Consider the following 13,621-nt stretch of genomic DNA (forward strand, 5'->3'; position numbering starts at 1 on the left):
GAAAAATTTTATCGGTCTTTGTCTTTAGGTCTGAGAAAGTAGATCCCAATATTTTAATTGCAGCTACGATAAAAATGAAGCTAAAACCAATTTTAAATTTCTGGGCTGAAAAACCCAAACAGTCAACTTCATTGTTGCTGTGAAAATATTCATTACAGGTACATTACATGAAACAACGCTGAGAATCACCAGGTGTGAACTAAGTCTACGTGTACCCTGTCTGTGTTAACGGGTACTAAGCAACGCTGATGTCGTACCAGGAATATATTCCCCCCGTCCCCAGTGGCACAGCAGCATTTTCAATGACTTCTTTTCATTGGAAAGAAAATAAAGACACTCTGTCCTCTGCAATTCTATCCACCAGTATGAACACATCAGCCACTAATTGAGCTGTTAGTATTAGCAGAAACAAACAATTCTCTAATCATGATGATATGAGTCAATATCACCAAATGAGAGATGTGACAGATAGGAGCAGCAGGATCAAAAATCAGTTGCAGTGGGTGGATAATATATGCTGGGTTATTTTCTCCCCCATGCAAATGTGGTTGAACCATTTCTCCCAGAGGCGGTGCGTGACGTGTGTGAGCGCACAGCCTCGGCACTCCAATCTTTCAGCTTATTAATTTCATATTTACTCATTTATTTTTAAATGTGGTGAGTGATGGAAATGCGGCAGGCTCCAGCTCGGAGGTGCTTACATGGCAGATGGGTTTATAAGGGGAAGTGAGCCAGTGTCAGAGGCAGGGATTCAATTCAAAGTTGACAGATTTATTTTTTCATTTTTTAACTTTTATTATTCCGAGAAAGTCACATTTATCCATGGAAAGTAGAATAAGGATACATGTGTTGTGCTGTGCTCGGGACTCAATACAGAAGAAACATTTATCCAGTCTAGGATTTAGTTCCCTGCTCAAGAGCATACTGACAAAATCTTGGAGGTACAGGAAAGTGTTTCTAATTTTGCACAAGCAAACAAAGCCTTACCTACATGTATCCTGGATAAACCATGAACAGAACACAACAGAGTTTAAATATGCGGTCAACCATCCGAAACAACAGACGATGCACAAGAGAGGTGGAGAGCTGAGTATATGCAGGGTGGAGTTGGTGGAGATGGGTGTCCGCGGTGACTTGTTTAAGGAGGATAGCAGCAAGCGTGAAATGCAAGGTTTACAAGATGGTAAGCAAGAAGCTGAAAAGTGTTCAAACCAAAGAGTTTTAGAGGCAATCATATTTCTCAAAGATAGTATTGAACTGAAGCGACCTGTTTAATTTGGTTTGTGCAAAACTGACAAAAACTTCAGTGGGCAACATCGTGAGTCAATTCCCGTAATTGGTTAAAATTACTTTTAAAATAGCATGTTTGCATATTGGTACCAAATCTGAGTTTAGTCCCCATAGCTAAATTTTCCTTCATGAGAGCTATATGGGGATGAATCATTTTCTTCTGATTTTTTTCCCCCCTAAAATTCATCCGTTTGGATATTGTTAAAGCCTAGAATTAGGAATGTGGCTGCTTTAACTGACGGAAGTGGGGGCAGAGGTAGCTCAGTAGATAAAGTGGTTGCCTGTGATCGGAAGGTCGGGGGTTTGAATCTACCGAACAGCTACTCTGAGGTACCTCTGAGCAAGGTATCGTGCCTACACACTGCTCCCCGGGCGCTACACTGGTGGCTGCCCACTGCTTCACTGGGTGAATGGGTTAAATACAGAGGAGTAATTTCCCTATGGGGACTAACACATACACACACACATTGGAAATGCTGACAGGCTGCTGTAGCTGATAGCTGCTAAGTCTGCGTCATCAAATTGGGCCGTTTGTGCTGTTGGTACCTTTTGGTGGATTTTTGACAGAGTTATTTGATAGTACAACATGACTTCATGGCTTCCTGTGAGGTCTAGACTGTCCAAAAAGTATGTGCTCTAGTTTTTGGTCAGTGAAAGTCCCATATTTTACTTCCATAATGTGCTAGTTAGCACTATATCTTGATGCATGCTCAAAACATGCACGTTCCTGAAAATAATACATCAAAATGAACGGACTCAACTCTCTGGGACTACTTAGCACTAATTAGCAAATGTACAGATCTGTAAGTTTCACCTATGCCGTTTAAGCAACCTGCTAACTGCTCATTAGCATCAGCTGAAATGTTAGCACTCTGCTGTCTCGTCTAAAAATGGTCTTTTATGGGTCCAAAAATAATTGCACATATTGAACGCGATGCTAACGATAAAGTTTCAAAACATGTAGTCCAAAAACAAATGGGGGATGTCGCACTACAAATACATTTTACACACAGTCTATGATCATATTGGGTTGTAACAATGACTGTGTTTTCTACAGTCATTGTGTTGTAATCACAATGAGTAGAAAGTAGAATTTCTTTTTAGGTTACTAATCCAATTGAAAGCTGTAAATGTTTAGATATGTGTTTAAGAAGATGCATATTCACTACATAAAGTCTGCTATGTAATGGCATGACTTTGTATATCTTACACAGACGGTAACATTGCTTTCTGGGACAATCAAATATGTGTGAAGACTGTGTTTTGTTGTTGGAGTCAAAACTGTTACTACAAAAGGTAAAAATGGATAAATAAATAAATAAATCTGTCTGTGTGTCCAGAGTTGTAAAAACCTGTCTTGCTATGCCACATGCTTTCAGACTCATGCCTCTGTCTCTAATCCTGGATTGCATTTTCCAACAAGCCGTCCAACCACATCATTATATTGGCTATTTGTGCTTATCATGGGCTTTTCTAAAATTACATAGGAGTGTTTCCACTGCAATAGTAAAAGGTCTGCCTGAGGTGGTAGGTGAGGTGAGGTAGTTATGGCACAAACACTGGGGTTTGACTCATATGTTGAACTATTGTAAAAGGTTTATTGGATGGCAATTTTTTCACTCTCTGTTTGGTTAAGGTTAGACACTGAAAGGAGCTGATTAGGAAAATATGATAGTTTTACAATGTTAAATACATGTTGGAAAGTTCACTTTTAAGGCACCACTGTATTTTAACCAATCTCAGGGTGATAACACCAGTACATAAACAACTGTGGTTGATGATGTCGAGCAGGTCATCTAGTAAATCAGAAGGTTGGTGTTTTGATTCCACCAGCTCTTCCAGTCAGCATGTCAAAGGGGTAATGATATTGAAACCCAAATTGCCACTGATGCCAGCATTTTGAAGGGCGAGCAACACTAGAAAAATGCTATAAAAACACCAGTCCCAGTAGGTCATCTGGGTCATATTCAGGGAAAGGACACATTAATCTTTTCTTGTTGTAGCCTCTTGCACTGATACGAGCAAATATTTAGTCTGAATGCACAATGAATGTTGCTGAGAAAAATTGGAAGGCATTACCATCCAATCGCCCAAACTACCTTAAGTAGATGCTAAGGAGGTGTATGATGCATACTTAAAAGGTAATTGAATGCATCTCAGTAAGTGGGATGCAGAGGTTGCTACTTCCAGGTTATTGACACTGTGATAATAGCATTTAAATAATCAAATTGAAATTTGCATATGTATTAACTTTTAAAAGATGCGACAGAGCGGCTCCAGCATTCCGGCATCCCCGTCCGTGGGGTGTTGCATGTTGTGATGATCTTGGCAAACGCTGAACATCACGGTTCGTGTTGCTTAGATCTCCTTCGGAGCCCTTTCCTGTTCGTCATCCAGGCTGTCATTTTTTGTGTGACTGGCAAACAGCTTCAGTCACATCTCTAACACATGGGCTGAACTCTTTTATGGGTCTGTGGATTGGCAGGACAGGAAAACACAGACAGATGCGATCAGATTTGTTGGTGTAAATATAAGTCTTTTAAGCCATATCTGGATCTTTTCCAGACATGGAACATGTGAAATGGGGGCTTCTGCCAGTTCCAAGTGATGAGTCAGTTAAATATGTGTGGCCAAGTGTGAAAGGTCAGCATCACAGGAACACTGTAAGTGGAACGGGTGTTTATTATTTACTCTGTTCCTCAGCTGAACTCTCTCATTTACGCATATTCAAGCTGTTTACATCTTCACTATGAACTCTGCTGAACTCACTCACACACACACACACACACACACACACACACACACACACACACACACACACACACACACACACACACACACACATGCAGTATATCACAGTTAGTTCCAATTGTTTCTTCCTTATTACTTGTGCTAATTGCATTTTCTTTATAACTGATATTCTTTTTCATCTGTGAGTTTGTCATTCTGAGGCTTCAGTCCATTCCTACGCCTTACTCATTACATGCTATTGCTCGCTCAGGACCTCTTTCTCGATTTAATTTGAATGCCTATAGAATAATTTTTTTGATATGTATAGCGCACTATGAGGATAAATGACAAGCAATATGCAATAAGTTTTAAGAGGTCAGCGAAATGGTGGCAATATAATCACATGCCGCCCGACCAGAAGGCAGATGTTTGAGTTCTGTCTGGGAGAGCTATTTTTACATGTTCAATTAACTTTGGCTTTTGACATATCTTCTTCTCTCACTCTTTTCTTGGCTTTAGGCTACAAAACTATTTGATTAGGTTCAGCAAAATATATTGTTTGTGATTAAAATATACCCATTCATAATGTTAAGAAAACTGTGCAGTTCAGACTTCTCCCATTGCTGCAAACCTCTCTGAAATGTTCCTTCAGCAGTGAAGTGTCCCTTGACAGCAACTACACCAGCAGCACACATTTGCCTGCAGTCTCATCCTGTCTATCACAGACATTTAGGGACCTCATGAAGTATATCAGACGACAAGGCAAAATTTAACTAAAGGGAGACCCTGTGCATTAATCTCACACTTAAGGGTCCTCATCATGATGTGGGGAACAGAGAGTGTGAACAGTTTAACGTTTAAAAGTTTAACATTTTTACATCATTTTGCACTGTAATGAGCAAATGGCCAAATCCATTGAACTTTGAGGACTGAGGTTTATAACTCATTTTCAACTTTAGCCACAGCAGCAGCAGAAAAGAAATTCTATAAGGTTCATTAAGTAGCTTTTGTAAAGGTTTATGCTATAATCTAGCAGTTATTAAAATAATTATCCACAAACTACATATAAAATATGGACCAAGGCTCCCTGACATTACCCACCGGTTTTCTGGACTTTACATATTGAAGCCTCAAATATAGCTCAAAGTGACGATATTTAGATGAGAGGGTATAGTGCTACGTTAACGCTTGTAAGCAGTAATCACAATATAAATAAAATACAAAAATGTAATACAACACAATTGAAGCACACATCTCACATTAGGTCATAATATTTGCCAGATGATTCCATCAAAATGCTCCAAAAAAGCACCAGTCCAGTGGAATAAATAACATAAATAAATACGAAATAGAAATAAAAATAAAACATTTCAACACGTCACCTTTTTGAATTAAAATTTTGTTTCAAACATGTTTATTTCGGCTGTAAAGTGAAACATTTTAACATGGGAGTCTATGGGGATTGAGTTACTTTTGGTGACACCCCCAAGTGGCCACTGCAGGAACTGCAGTTTGTGACACTTGTGTATGGACTTCATGTACCAGCCCTGGAGGCTGCCTCATGGATATGTTGGAAAGCTTCCAACATTATAAACTTTTAACTTCAGTCAGAATGTTTAATAAGTAAGAAATACACCATGGCTCGATAAATTTTATGGGCCTTTTCCACAGTTTTTAATTTTAAATGGCTTCAGTTTTTCCCTCATCTGCCTATAATGCTCAGAGGATCACTGCAAAACTCTGATATTAATAAGTAGTCATACTCATGCAGCACTAAGTTATTCTTAACCATGATCTGTCACGCACAGCAAATGGTAAGTAAATGATTTTGCATCTTCTTGTTATCCAGAGGACACAGCCATCATTCCCCATCCATACATCCATACATACATTCACGCCTTTCCTTTGTCTCCTTCTCTGTGTTTAATGGCAGTCTCTATCTGACAGCTTTGTGCTTACACAATTTTCCAGAAAACCAATTTGTTGGTTGTCAGCCAGAAGCTCTTTTTTTTCTCATTATTTGTCACAAAGCGATTTGTTCCTGTTAGTTTAGGGCTCTTCTCTGTTGATATGTGCAAGAATTTTCTTCCAGGGTAAACAAAAAGATGGAGTGAAGTAATTGGCTGCCAGTTTGCATGTAAGGTTTACCAGATTCGTTGTCTGATCGACCACTGACTCCTTCAAAAAGGCCGGAATATTTGCAGTACAAAAACAACTTGCATAGAGGAGTTATAAGGCGGCTAATTTACTCTCATCTACGCAAACAAAGCGATTCTCCTTGGCTAACATGATTTTAGGGCAGAGTAAACATCCTTACAACAGCAAGAGATTCAGAGAAACTCAGCACTGGGCATCATATTGCTTTGGGGACAGCATGATAAATAAAATTTGGTCTGATAAATAAATGTAGAGTCTCTGTATTTAAAGGCCTCTGGTTGAGATTATTAGCAGCTCACACAGTGATTAAAGCCAACTTAAGAAGTTGCCAGCGGCAGTGTTCACACTGCCTAATTGAAACCATTCCTTATTTACTCTTCTCAAATAAGGGGATCAGAGAGCAAGCAAAGTTGGTTTCATTTTCCACATATCTAGCACCTCATGAACCACATGCACACGCAGTAGCATCCCTCCGGGGAAAGGACAGGGTGTTCGTGTTGCACCAAAATGAAAAGGGAAGGAATGAAAAAGCAAAATCACAGATCACAGAAGGATTAATTCCATTTCTGAAGGCAGTCAGCAGTGGAGGAAAGCAGCGAGAGAGGAGGAGGGGAAAATACGTTTCGCCCATTTGCAATGGCGGCCTATTTCTTTGTGTTAATTCCTCCACGCCTTTTAACTTCTAAAGCTCCTGCATTGTGGCACAGTAGGACAGAGCGTGATTGAGAAATTTGGAGGAGTATTTTTAGCCGAAGCATTCTTTTTCCCTGGAGGAACAGCATGTGATTTTTTTCTCCCTTTCCTCGTCTTTTTCTTCATCATCTTCTTCTTCTTCTACTTTAGCCGTTCCACAATGAATCTCTGGATTTGTACCCAGAAGGAAGAGTTGCGGTTTGGACTGAATCAGCTCTGTATCTACATCACAGGAGCTGCTGTCTGATTGGCACGAGCACGGTTGTTCCACAAATCCCTTGTGCCTCTGTTGCAAACCTGATGATATAGCGTAGCCAGTTTATAGCACAACGCATCATTGTTGTTATAGCATGCAGTGTCACATGCATGAGCTTTAGATGACTTTGTCTGCAAAGTGCAAAGACAGGGCAGTAATGGATCACATGTAATTGGGATAACATTATAAAATTATTAAGAAAATACAATGATCCCAGAATACATTTGAGCATATAATTAGATTATAGCTACACAAATAAGATTGCATAATGATTTCATACTGTAAGCTCACAAAAAGCACATCCTGAAATATTGCATATATGTACCACAGTGCTGGTGTTATAAAAGTGTTTTGGGTTGGTGAAATAAATGCTGAATAAGCAGGCATTGCATTGTGTTGGTATTGAAAATGTTTTTTGTTTTTTAATATCCAAAAGTACAAAAAAATACAGAAATCACATTAAATGTTTGAAGGGGTGATGTCATCCAGCAGCACCAGCTCTAATTGCTTTTGTCATTGTGATAACAAAATATATTTTTTTATTCACATACATGCAGGAGGTATGTCATAATTCACTGCTTCACAAGCATTCACACAATAACAACACTGACTGTGTATGACAGTGTGAGTGTCACGAGTTTAAATGCGCGGTGACTGACTGACTGACCCTAATTTGGCTCCTTGTGTTCTTGTGTTGAACTGTGAGAATAAATAAGAAAAAAAAATCCCCGCATCTTGAGCACAGGGAATTCAATACACAGAGAGAGGCTGGAGTATTGAATAGACTATTAGTGTTTGTAGATTTTTTTAGTCTTTGCTCCTTTGATGTTCAGGAACATCAGAGCAATTTCTACACATGAACTTTGGACAACAACGAGATAATCAGGTCAGAATATTTTCAATTGTTGTCGAGTCTTTCATGCAGCACGGAGCAGGAAGTCGTTCACTCAGAGGATATTCTCTGTGTAGTTTAGAGCGTGCTGGAGGCAGGACGTGACGGTCACACTGCAAGTAGGGAGCTGGCAGATTAAAGACTGGCTATGTCAGACTCAACTGTGATGGGCATGTTCTCACGTGCACGTTTGTCTAGTGATGTCTTAAAAAGCTCAGAGCCGCATGATTACAAAAAAATAGAATGTGCATTGTATAGTTTGGGGTTTTCTGATGTTTTCAGTGAAAGTGACAGCCCCCAGCGTTCCTGTAGCATGGACCAGATAACTTTAAAATGACAAAAAATAATAATAAAATTAAAAACAAAGTGTTAGCAAAAGGCTAATGAATAGGCAAGTTTAATCATTTGCTGATTTAGTAGTAATAATGCTAACTCCATATGGCTTTTGAACCCTGATTTATCACTCTTCTCTACACCTTCTTTGCCTCCTCTGATAACTTTTCTTGTTGTTAAAGTTTCCACAGATACTCTACCATCTGCCACTTCAGCTACATGGGCAAGTTACCTATAGCTACCGGGGAAAACAAAAGCGCTATCCTTTTCCTGTTTTGGTAGTGCAGTCAAGCCTTAATTTTCCTGAGAGATTTCGCACACGGTGGCAGACAGAACCGCATAATGAAAGCAAGGCTTGCAGGGAGCCAGTCTAAATGCTGATTATGCCATTATTTCATAGCCACTACACTGTGCAATCAAACTTTACTTGATAAGTTAAGCAAAAAAGCACGTTGATTACCTCTCTAAAGATGATTCATTCTTTTCATGGACTGTACTGGGATCATTTGAAAGGCTTGTTAGCATTGCTGACTCTACCTGAGACCAAACACAAAAAACCAACACTGCTGGCATCGTCAGTCAGGTGAACCCACACTCGCCCTCGCTCTGACCTCCCATTGAACTTTAGCAGACTGACTTTTCCCATGGATCTGAACCTTTCGTTCTGTGTAGTTTCATTGACTCTAATTAGCCAAAGTGACATTTCCCATGTCTTGTGACAGCTTGTAAAGACAACCAGACCTCCTCATCCTCCTTTTTTCGTCTCTGTCCTCCGCGGTCTCTCATTCTGCACCCAGCTCTTTATCTTGGCTCGTTCCCACTCACCCCAGCTGTTTAGCCTGCAGTAAATGTTGCCACATACAGCGTACTGCTGTGATCCGAGCCATCATCCATCCAGGCCCAGGCCCCATCTTTACGTCTTTATGACTTTCTTGTTATGTGGTCACTGCTGCTGTGACTCTCCATCATTCCTCTTCTTCATCCAGATATTAAGCTCTATTTTCTAATGCAATTACTTTCATCCCTGAACTAAACCACTCTCTCTTCCCACACTCATTACCATACATCCAAATTGGCAATGTTGTCTGACAGAAGCTGTGTGTGGCTTGTTGTATTACAGCTGGTTGCTCTCTGAGTGAAACCATTGACAGCTGCTGTCTGCTGCAGGTTTTTGTCCCTCGAGTGTATGTCTGGGGTCCTTGCTGGAAGAACATAATGCTGAGAAGGAGCTTTTAGCAGCAGCACTGGCCTTAACTTTCTTTTTTTAGAAGCTCAGTGATTGCTGCTCATTAATGTCGGGGCTCCATCCTCTCTTCTTGGACAGTTAAGTTGAGCTGAGAGCAACTCCGAGTGTCAGAACATAGAGGGCTGCTGTGATACAGAGCCATAGCAATCAGCTCTGACTGGATTTTGCTTAACTCACAGATTGTGGAGCTGGAGCAAAAAGCTAACTGCCAGGAAAATGGAAATGACTCTTAAATCAGTATCTGAAGACAATATCTGTTATGCTTTCTGGTATAATTGTCAATAGATTTGTAATTGTAGGCAGGTCTAACTGGACTAGAAACTTTGTACAGTGACGAAGAGCTCAAGTGAGAGAAAAAAGGGTGAATCAAAAGGAGCTAACAGCCGTGACAAAGGATGGTAATTTCTGTCATTAGGTTGTGTGACAGAAATGGTTCAAACTCCAAGAACTGCAGTGAGAAATATTTCTCAGTACTTCCATTAGTATATTTTTTAACCCCTTAAAGCCTCAACTGTAAAATAATTGCCATAAAAATGCAAAAAATGGAAAGTTTATTGCAGCATCTGACAAATTTCTTTAAGAAATTAATTACATTTTAATTACTATGCTTGACTTTCAATTTGTTACAGATTTTTTAATTGTTCAAAAGTGTATTGTGAAATTTATTTAGATTTTTCAAGAGAAAAAAGTAGATGAAGTAGAAGTCCCAAAACCTCAAAAAACTGTATGTATTAAATATGATAGCCCAGGCGTTAAGGGGTAAACTCCCTTGTGACCTTAGACATTTCTTTGTGCTCTACACACTGAGCTGCATGAAGGCTAGAATAAGTGTTACAAGTGTGCATGTCATAGTTGATGAAGAAAATGGACCTAAATGAAGGCACAGGCAGAATGGGTGAGGTTAAAACATACTGCTATACTTTGTATGCCGGGATCCAGAAAAATAAACAGGTGTGCAACAGTGAGTCAGCGATGGGTGAGTGTGATGAAAGGAAGAGCAAGAGCAGGTGATTCATAATGGAGGAAAGTCTGAGGACATTGAGTAGAAAGGTAGAGAAGAGCCAAATATGGAAAGGTTGAAAAAGGCCAAGAGACTAAATGGGGGAAAAGGAAAGCATCTGTCACTGTGACAGTCAGTTTCAAAAAGTTGCTATTGCAAGTCTTTCTGTTAATGGCTTAAAATTAACTATTGCCTCAAAAATGTACATATACCTTGTGTTACGATCAGTCGATGAGGGAAATCTGATTTTGTGTAATTTAGATGGCTTCAAATTACATTTTGTGTAAATTCCTGTGTGAAAATGTGCACTAAAATGATTTGTGAACAAATAAGTAAATTTAATTTACTTCATACTAGAGGAAATTTAGTTCATCTTTGTCGTTTTTGCCAGGAGAAAAACCACTCTTGCAACAGCCGTGATTGCTTTGGAGAGTCTGTAATTTGTTCAGAGTAAACAGAAGAATGGCTGAATTATGAACATAGGCAGTGGTGGCTGACAGGAAAACACAGAAAACTTAAATGAACACAAATACAAATAGTCCTGGTTGCTTTGTTTGACAAAGAAATGACACTTAACCTTCATGAGAACTTTTCTGCAGCCATCACTAAGCTGTAAGCTCTCACATTAAACCTGTTCCACATGCAAACATGTTTCTCTAACACATTTCTTCCCCACTTCTTTTCTCAGGTGGGACCTCCACTCTGCGCCTCTCATCAGTGCGAGAGCTGCCAGGTCAGCTGCAGGAGCTTTACCAGCAGGGTTTCATTCTGGCTGCTGTTCATCCATTCATCCACCCCTGTGGTCCAGAGTCTAACAGCCCACAGTACCAGCTCTACAGGGCCATACTGGTCCGATTAAATGACGGGTAAGAGAGTCATTTAAATGTGTAACTGACTGAGCTAAGAATATTGTTACATAGGAGAGAGTTCAAATATTAATTCCTACTCAACCAACATACAGTTTTCCTCATGTCCCGAAAAGATGGCACACTGTCAGTAAAGTGTTTCTGTTAAAATTGCAAATACAGATATTTGAAAGAGGATGTAAAAAAGTAAAAATATTTCAGTATTTTAATGTTTACTACTTTAAAGTTTTCTGAAGTAAAAAAAAATACTGAAAAAAAGGTTTTGTGGGGCGTTTTTTGGACAAGAATCGGCCTCATCATTAAACTGAGGGCTCTTATTAAAAGTATTTTACCAAACAAAGACTGGGGTCTGGCCCCGAGGCAATCATCTTTCATGGGCCTTAGACATCTTAGCCACACTTGTGGGAATAAGACCTTTGTTTGCACAAAATGATGAAGCCATTATAGTCACTTAAGAAAGCCTGTTAAGATTACTAATGTACCTTAATTGGTGTCATTATGCAGAAAAACACTTAGTGGGAATCAGGTTTTGCTTCATCTTCTGCAAAAATGGTAGCTTGGCTTGTTGGTGGCAGACATCAGGGTCTACATAATGGTTATGTTTACAGCTATTGTGTTATAGTTCAGAAATGACTTCTTTTTTGGAATGCATAATAGTAAAAAGATTTTCATCATTGTAATCTGAAAACACACTGTGGAGGCTCATATTCATTGTACAAGCTTCCAGTGTTGCTATATTGACAGCACAGCATCACAACATCTGTTTGCAGCTCTGCAAGCTGTCACATGGGATTTTTCAGTGCTCAAGCCAAAACTGGCTGCATGGCCCAAAGTCACCACTGCCCCCTACATCTGCCCTCCAGCCTCGTGTCTGAGCCCCGTCTTTTTTTTTTCTGGGAACTGTGGGTGTGGGCGCACATTTCAGTTGAGGCAGGACGCCAGGGAGCTGGTCCAATGGTGGTTGAAGGACATAAAGGAGCAGTGAATGACAGCACGGGGTGATGGTTACTTTCGGACCGGTCTGATTTCTTCTTAATATCGCTTTTCCTGTAAATAGAAGAACACTGAGTTTTGACTGGATTTGATGGCCCCAAGGGTCATGAAATGTGATCAGTTTATTCAGGACCACAAACTGTGAAGTCAGTTAAAATAAAAACATGACAATCCAAAAGACAAAATCTATGAAGAGAATGTTTTTTTTGCTTTTTCTGGCAGCAGTGACATGCAGACAGGTTGAAGCCCCAGTGGCTGCTGTGTCTGGCTCTGAAGCCCAGCTAAGAATTCAGGCCTGTTTACCAAAAACTGTCCACTGGCTGCAGGGCATGGACGTGTGTGAGTGTGTACGGGTTGACAGACAGCACTTGATCCTTTCGCCTGTTTTTTGGATTGTTTGTTGAGCCTCGTTGACTTGCTATCTTTACATTTGCGCCTCTACTAAAGTGGCTTGATATAAATGTATGTGCATGACACTCGGGATAAAGATGACTCTCTGATCTACCTGAGCTGCATGAAATTCAGAAAAATCAAATTCCTCACAGCTTAAAGGAAGAGTACATCCAAAATCAAATTATGCAGTTTACCTCCTGCAGTACTATTTATCTTGATTATTTGGATATGAGTTATCCAGGTTGTAGAAGTCTCTGCCTTTCCCAGGAATGCAATAGAGCTGCGCACATCTTGCAAGTACTGGGTTGGACCCCCTTTTGCCTTCAGACCTGCCTTATTTCTTTGTGGCACAGATTCAATAAGGTGCTGGAAGGATTCCTCTGACATTTTGGTCCAAATTCACATGATAGCAACACACGGCTGCTGCATATCTGTTGGCTGCATCCATCAGCGTAACTTTGTGCTGAACATTGAGGGGGGGAGGGGTCAAGATCTCAGTCATAACCCCCCTAACCCCCCTGGAAATTACGCCCCTGGCTGCATCTCCAGGATGCAAATCTACTGGTCCATCACACCTCAAAGGTCCTACTGCATTGACATCTGGTGACTGTGGAGGTCAAGTGAGTACAGTCAACCCATCATCAAGAAACCAATTTAATATGATCTGAGCCTTGTCTCCATTTTACCTCGTGTTGAAAGTGTGGACTTTAAACTACAGTATTACCAGTTTTGATTCCTAACAGTGCAGATTTTATTGACAATGTGTTGCATA

General features: G+C 40.1%; 1 protein-coding gene across 1 annotated transcript in view; it reads left to right on the forward strand.

The window, feature by feature from the left end:
• The window catches only part of rftn1b (raftlin, lipid raft linker 1b), a 121,775-nt gene that overhangs the window by 43,529 nt on the left and 64,625 nt on the right, over positions 1-13,621 (forward strand). Inside the window, exon 3 of the mRNA XM_084944295.1 lies at positions 11,286-11,463. Coding sequence (XP_084800421.1) covers positions 11,286-11,463 — 178 coding nt within the window. The remainder of the gene's footprint in view (positions 1-11,285; positions 11,464-13,621) is intronic.

Source organism: Perissodus microlepis, chromosome 11 (assembly GCF_051167445.1).
Source record: "Perissodus microlepis isolate ML-2025 ecotype Zambia chromosome 11, ASM5116744v1, whole genome shotgun sequence".
In the NCBI taxonomy this organism is placed as follows: Eukaryota; Metazoa; Chordata; class Actinopteri; order Cichliformes; family Cichlidae; genus Perissodus; species Perissodus microlepis.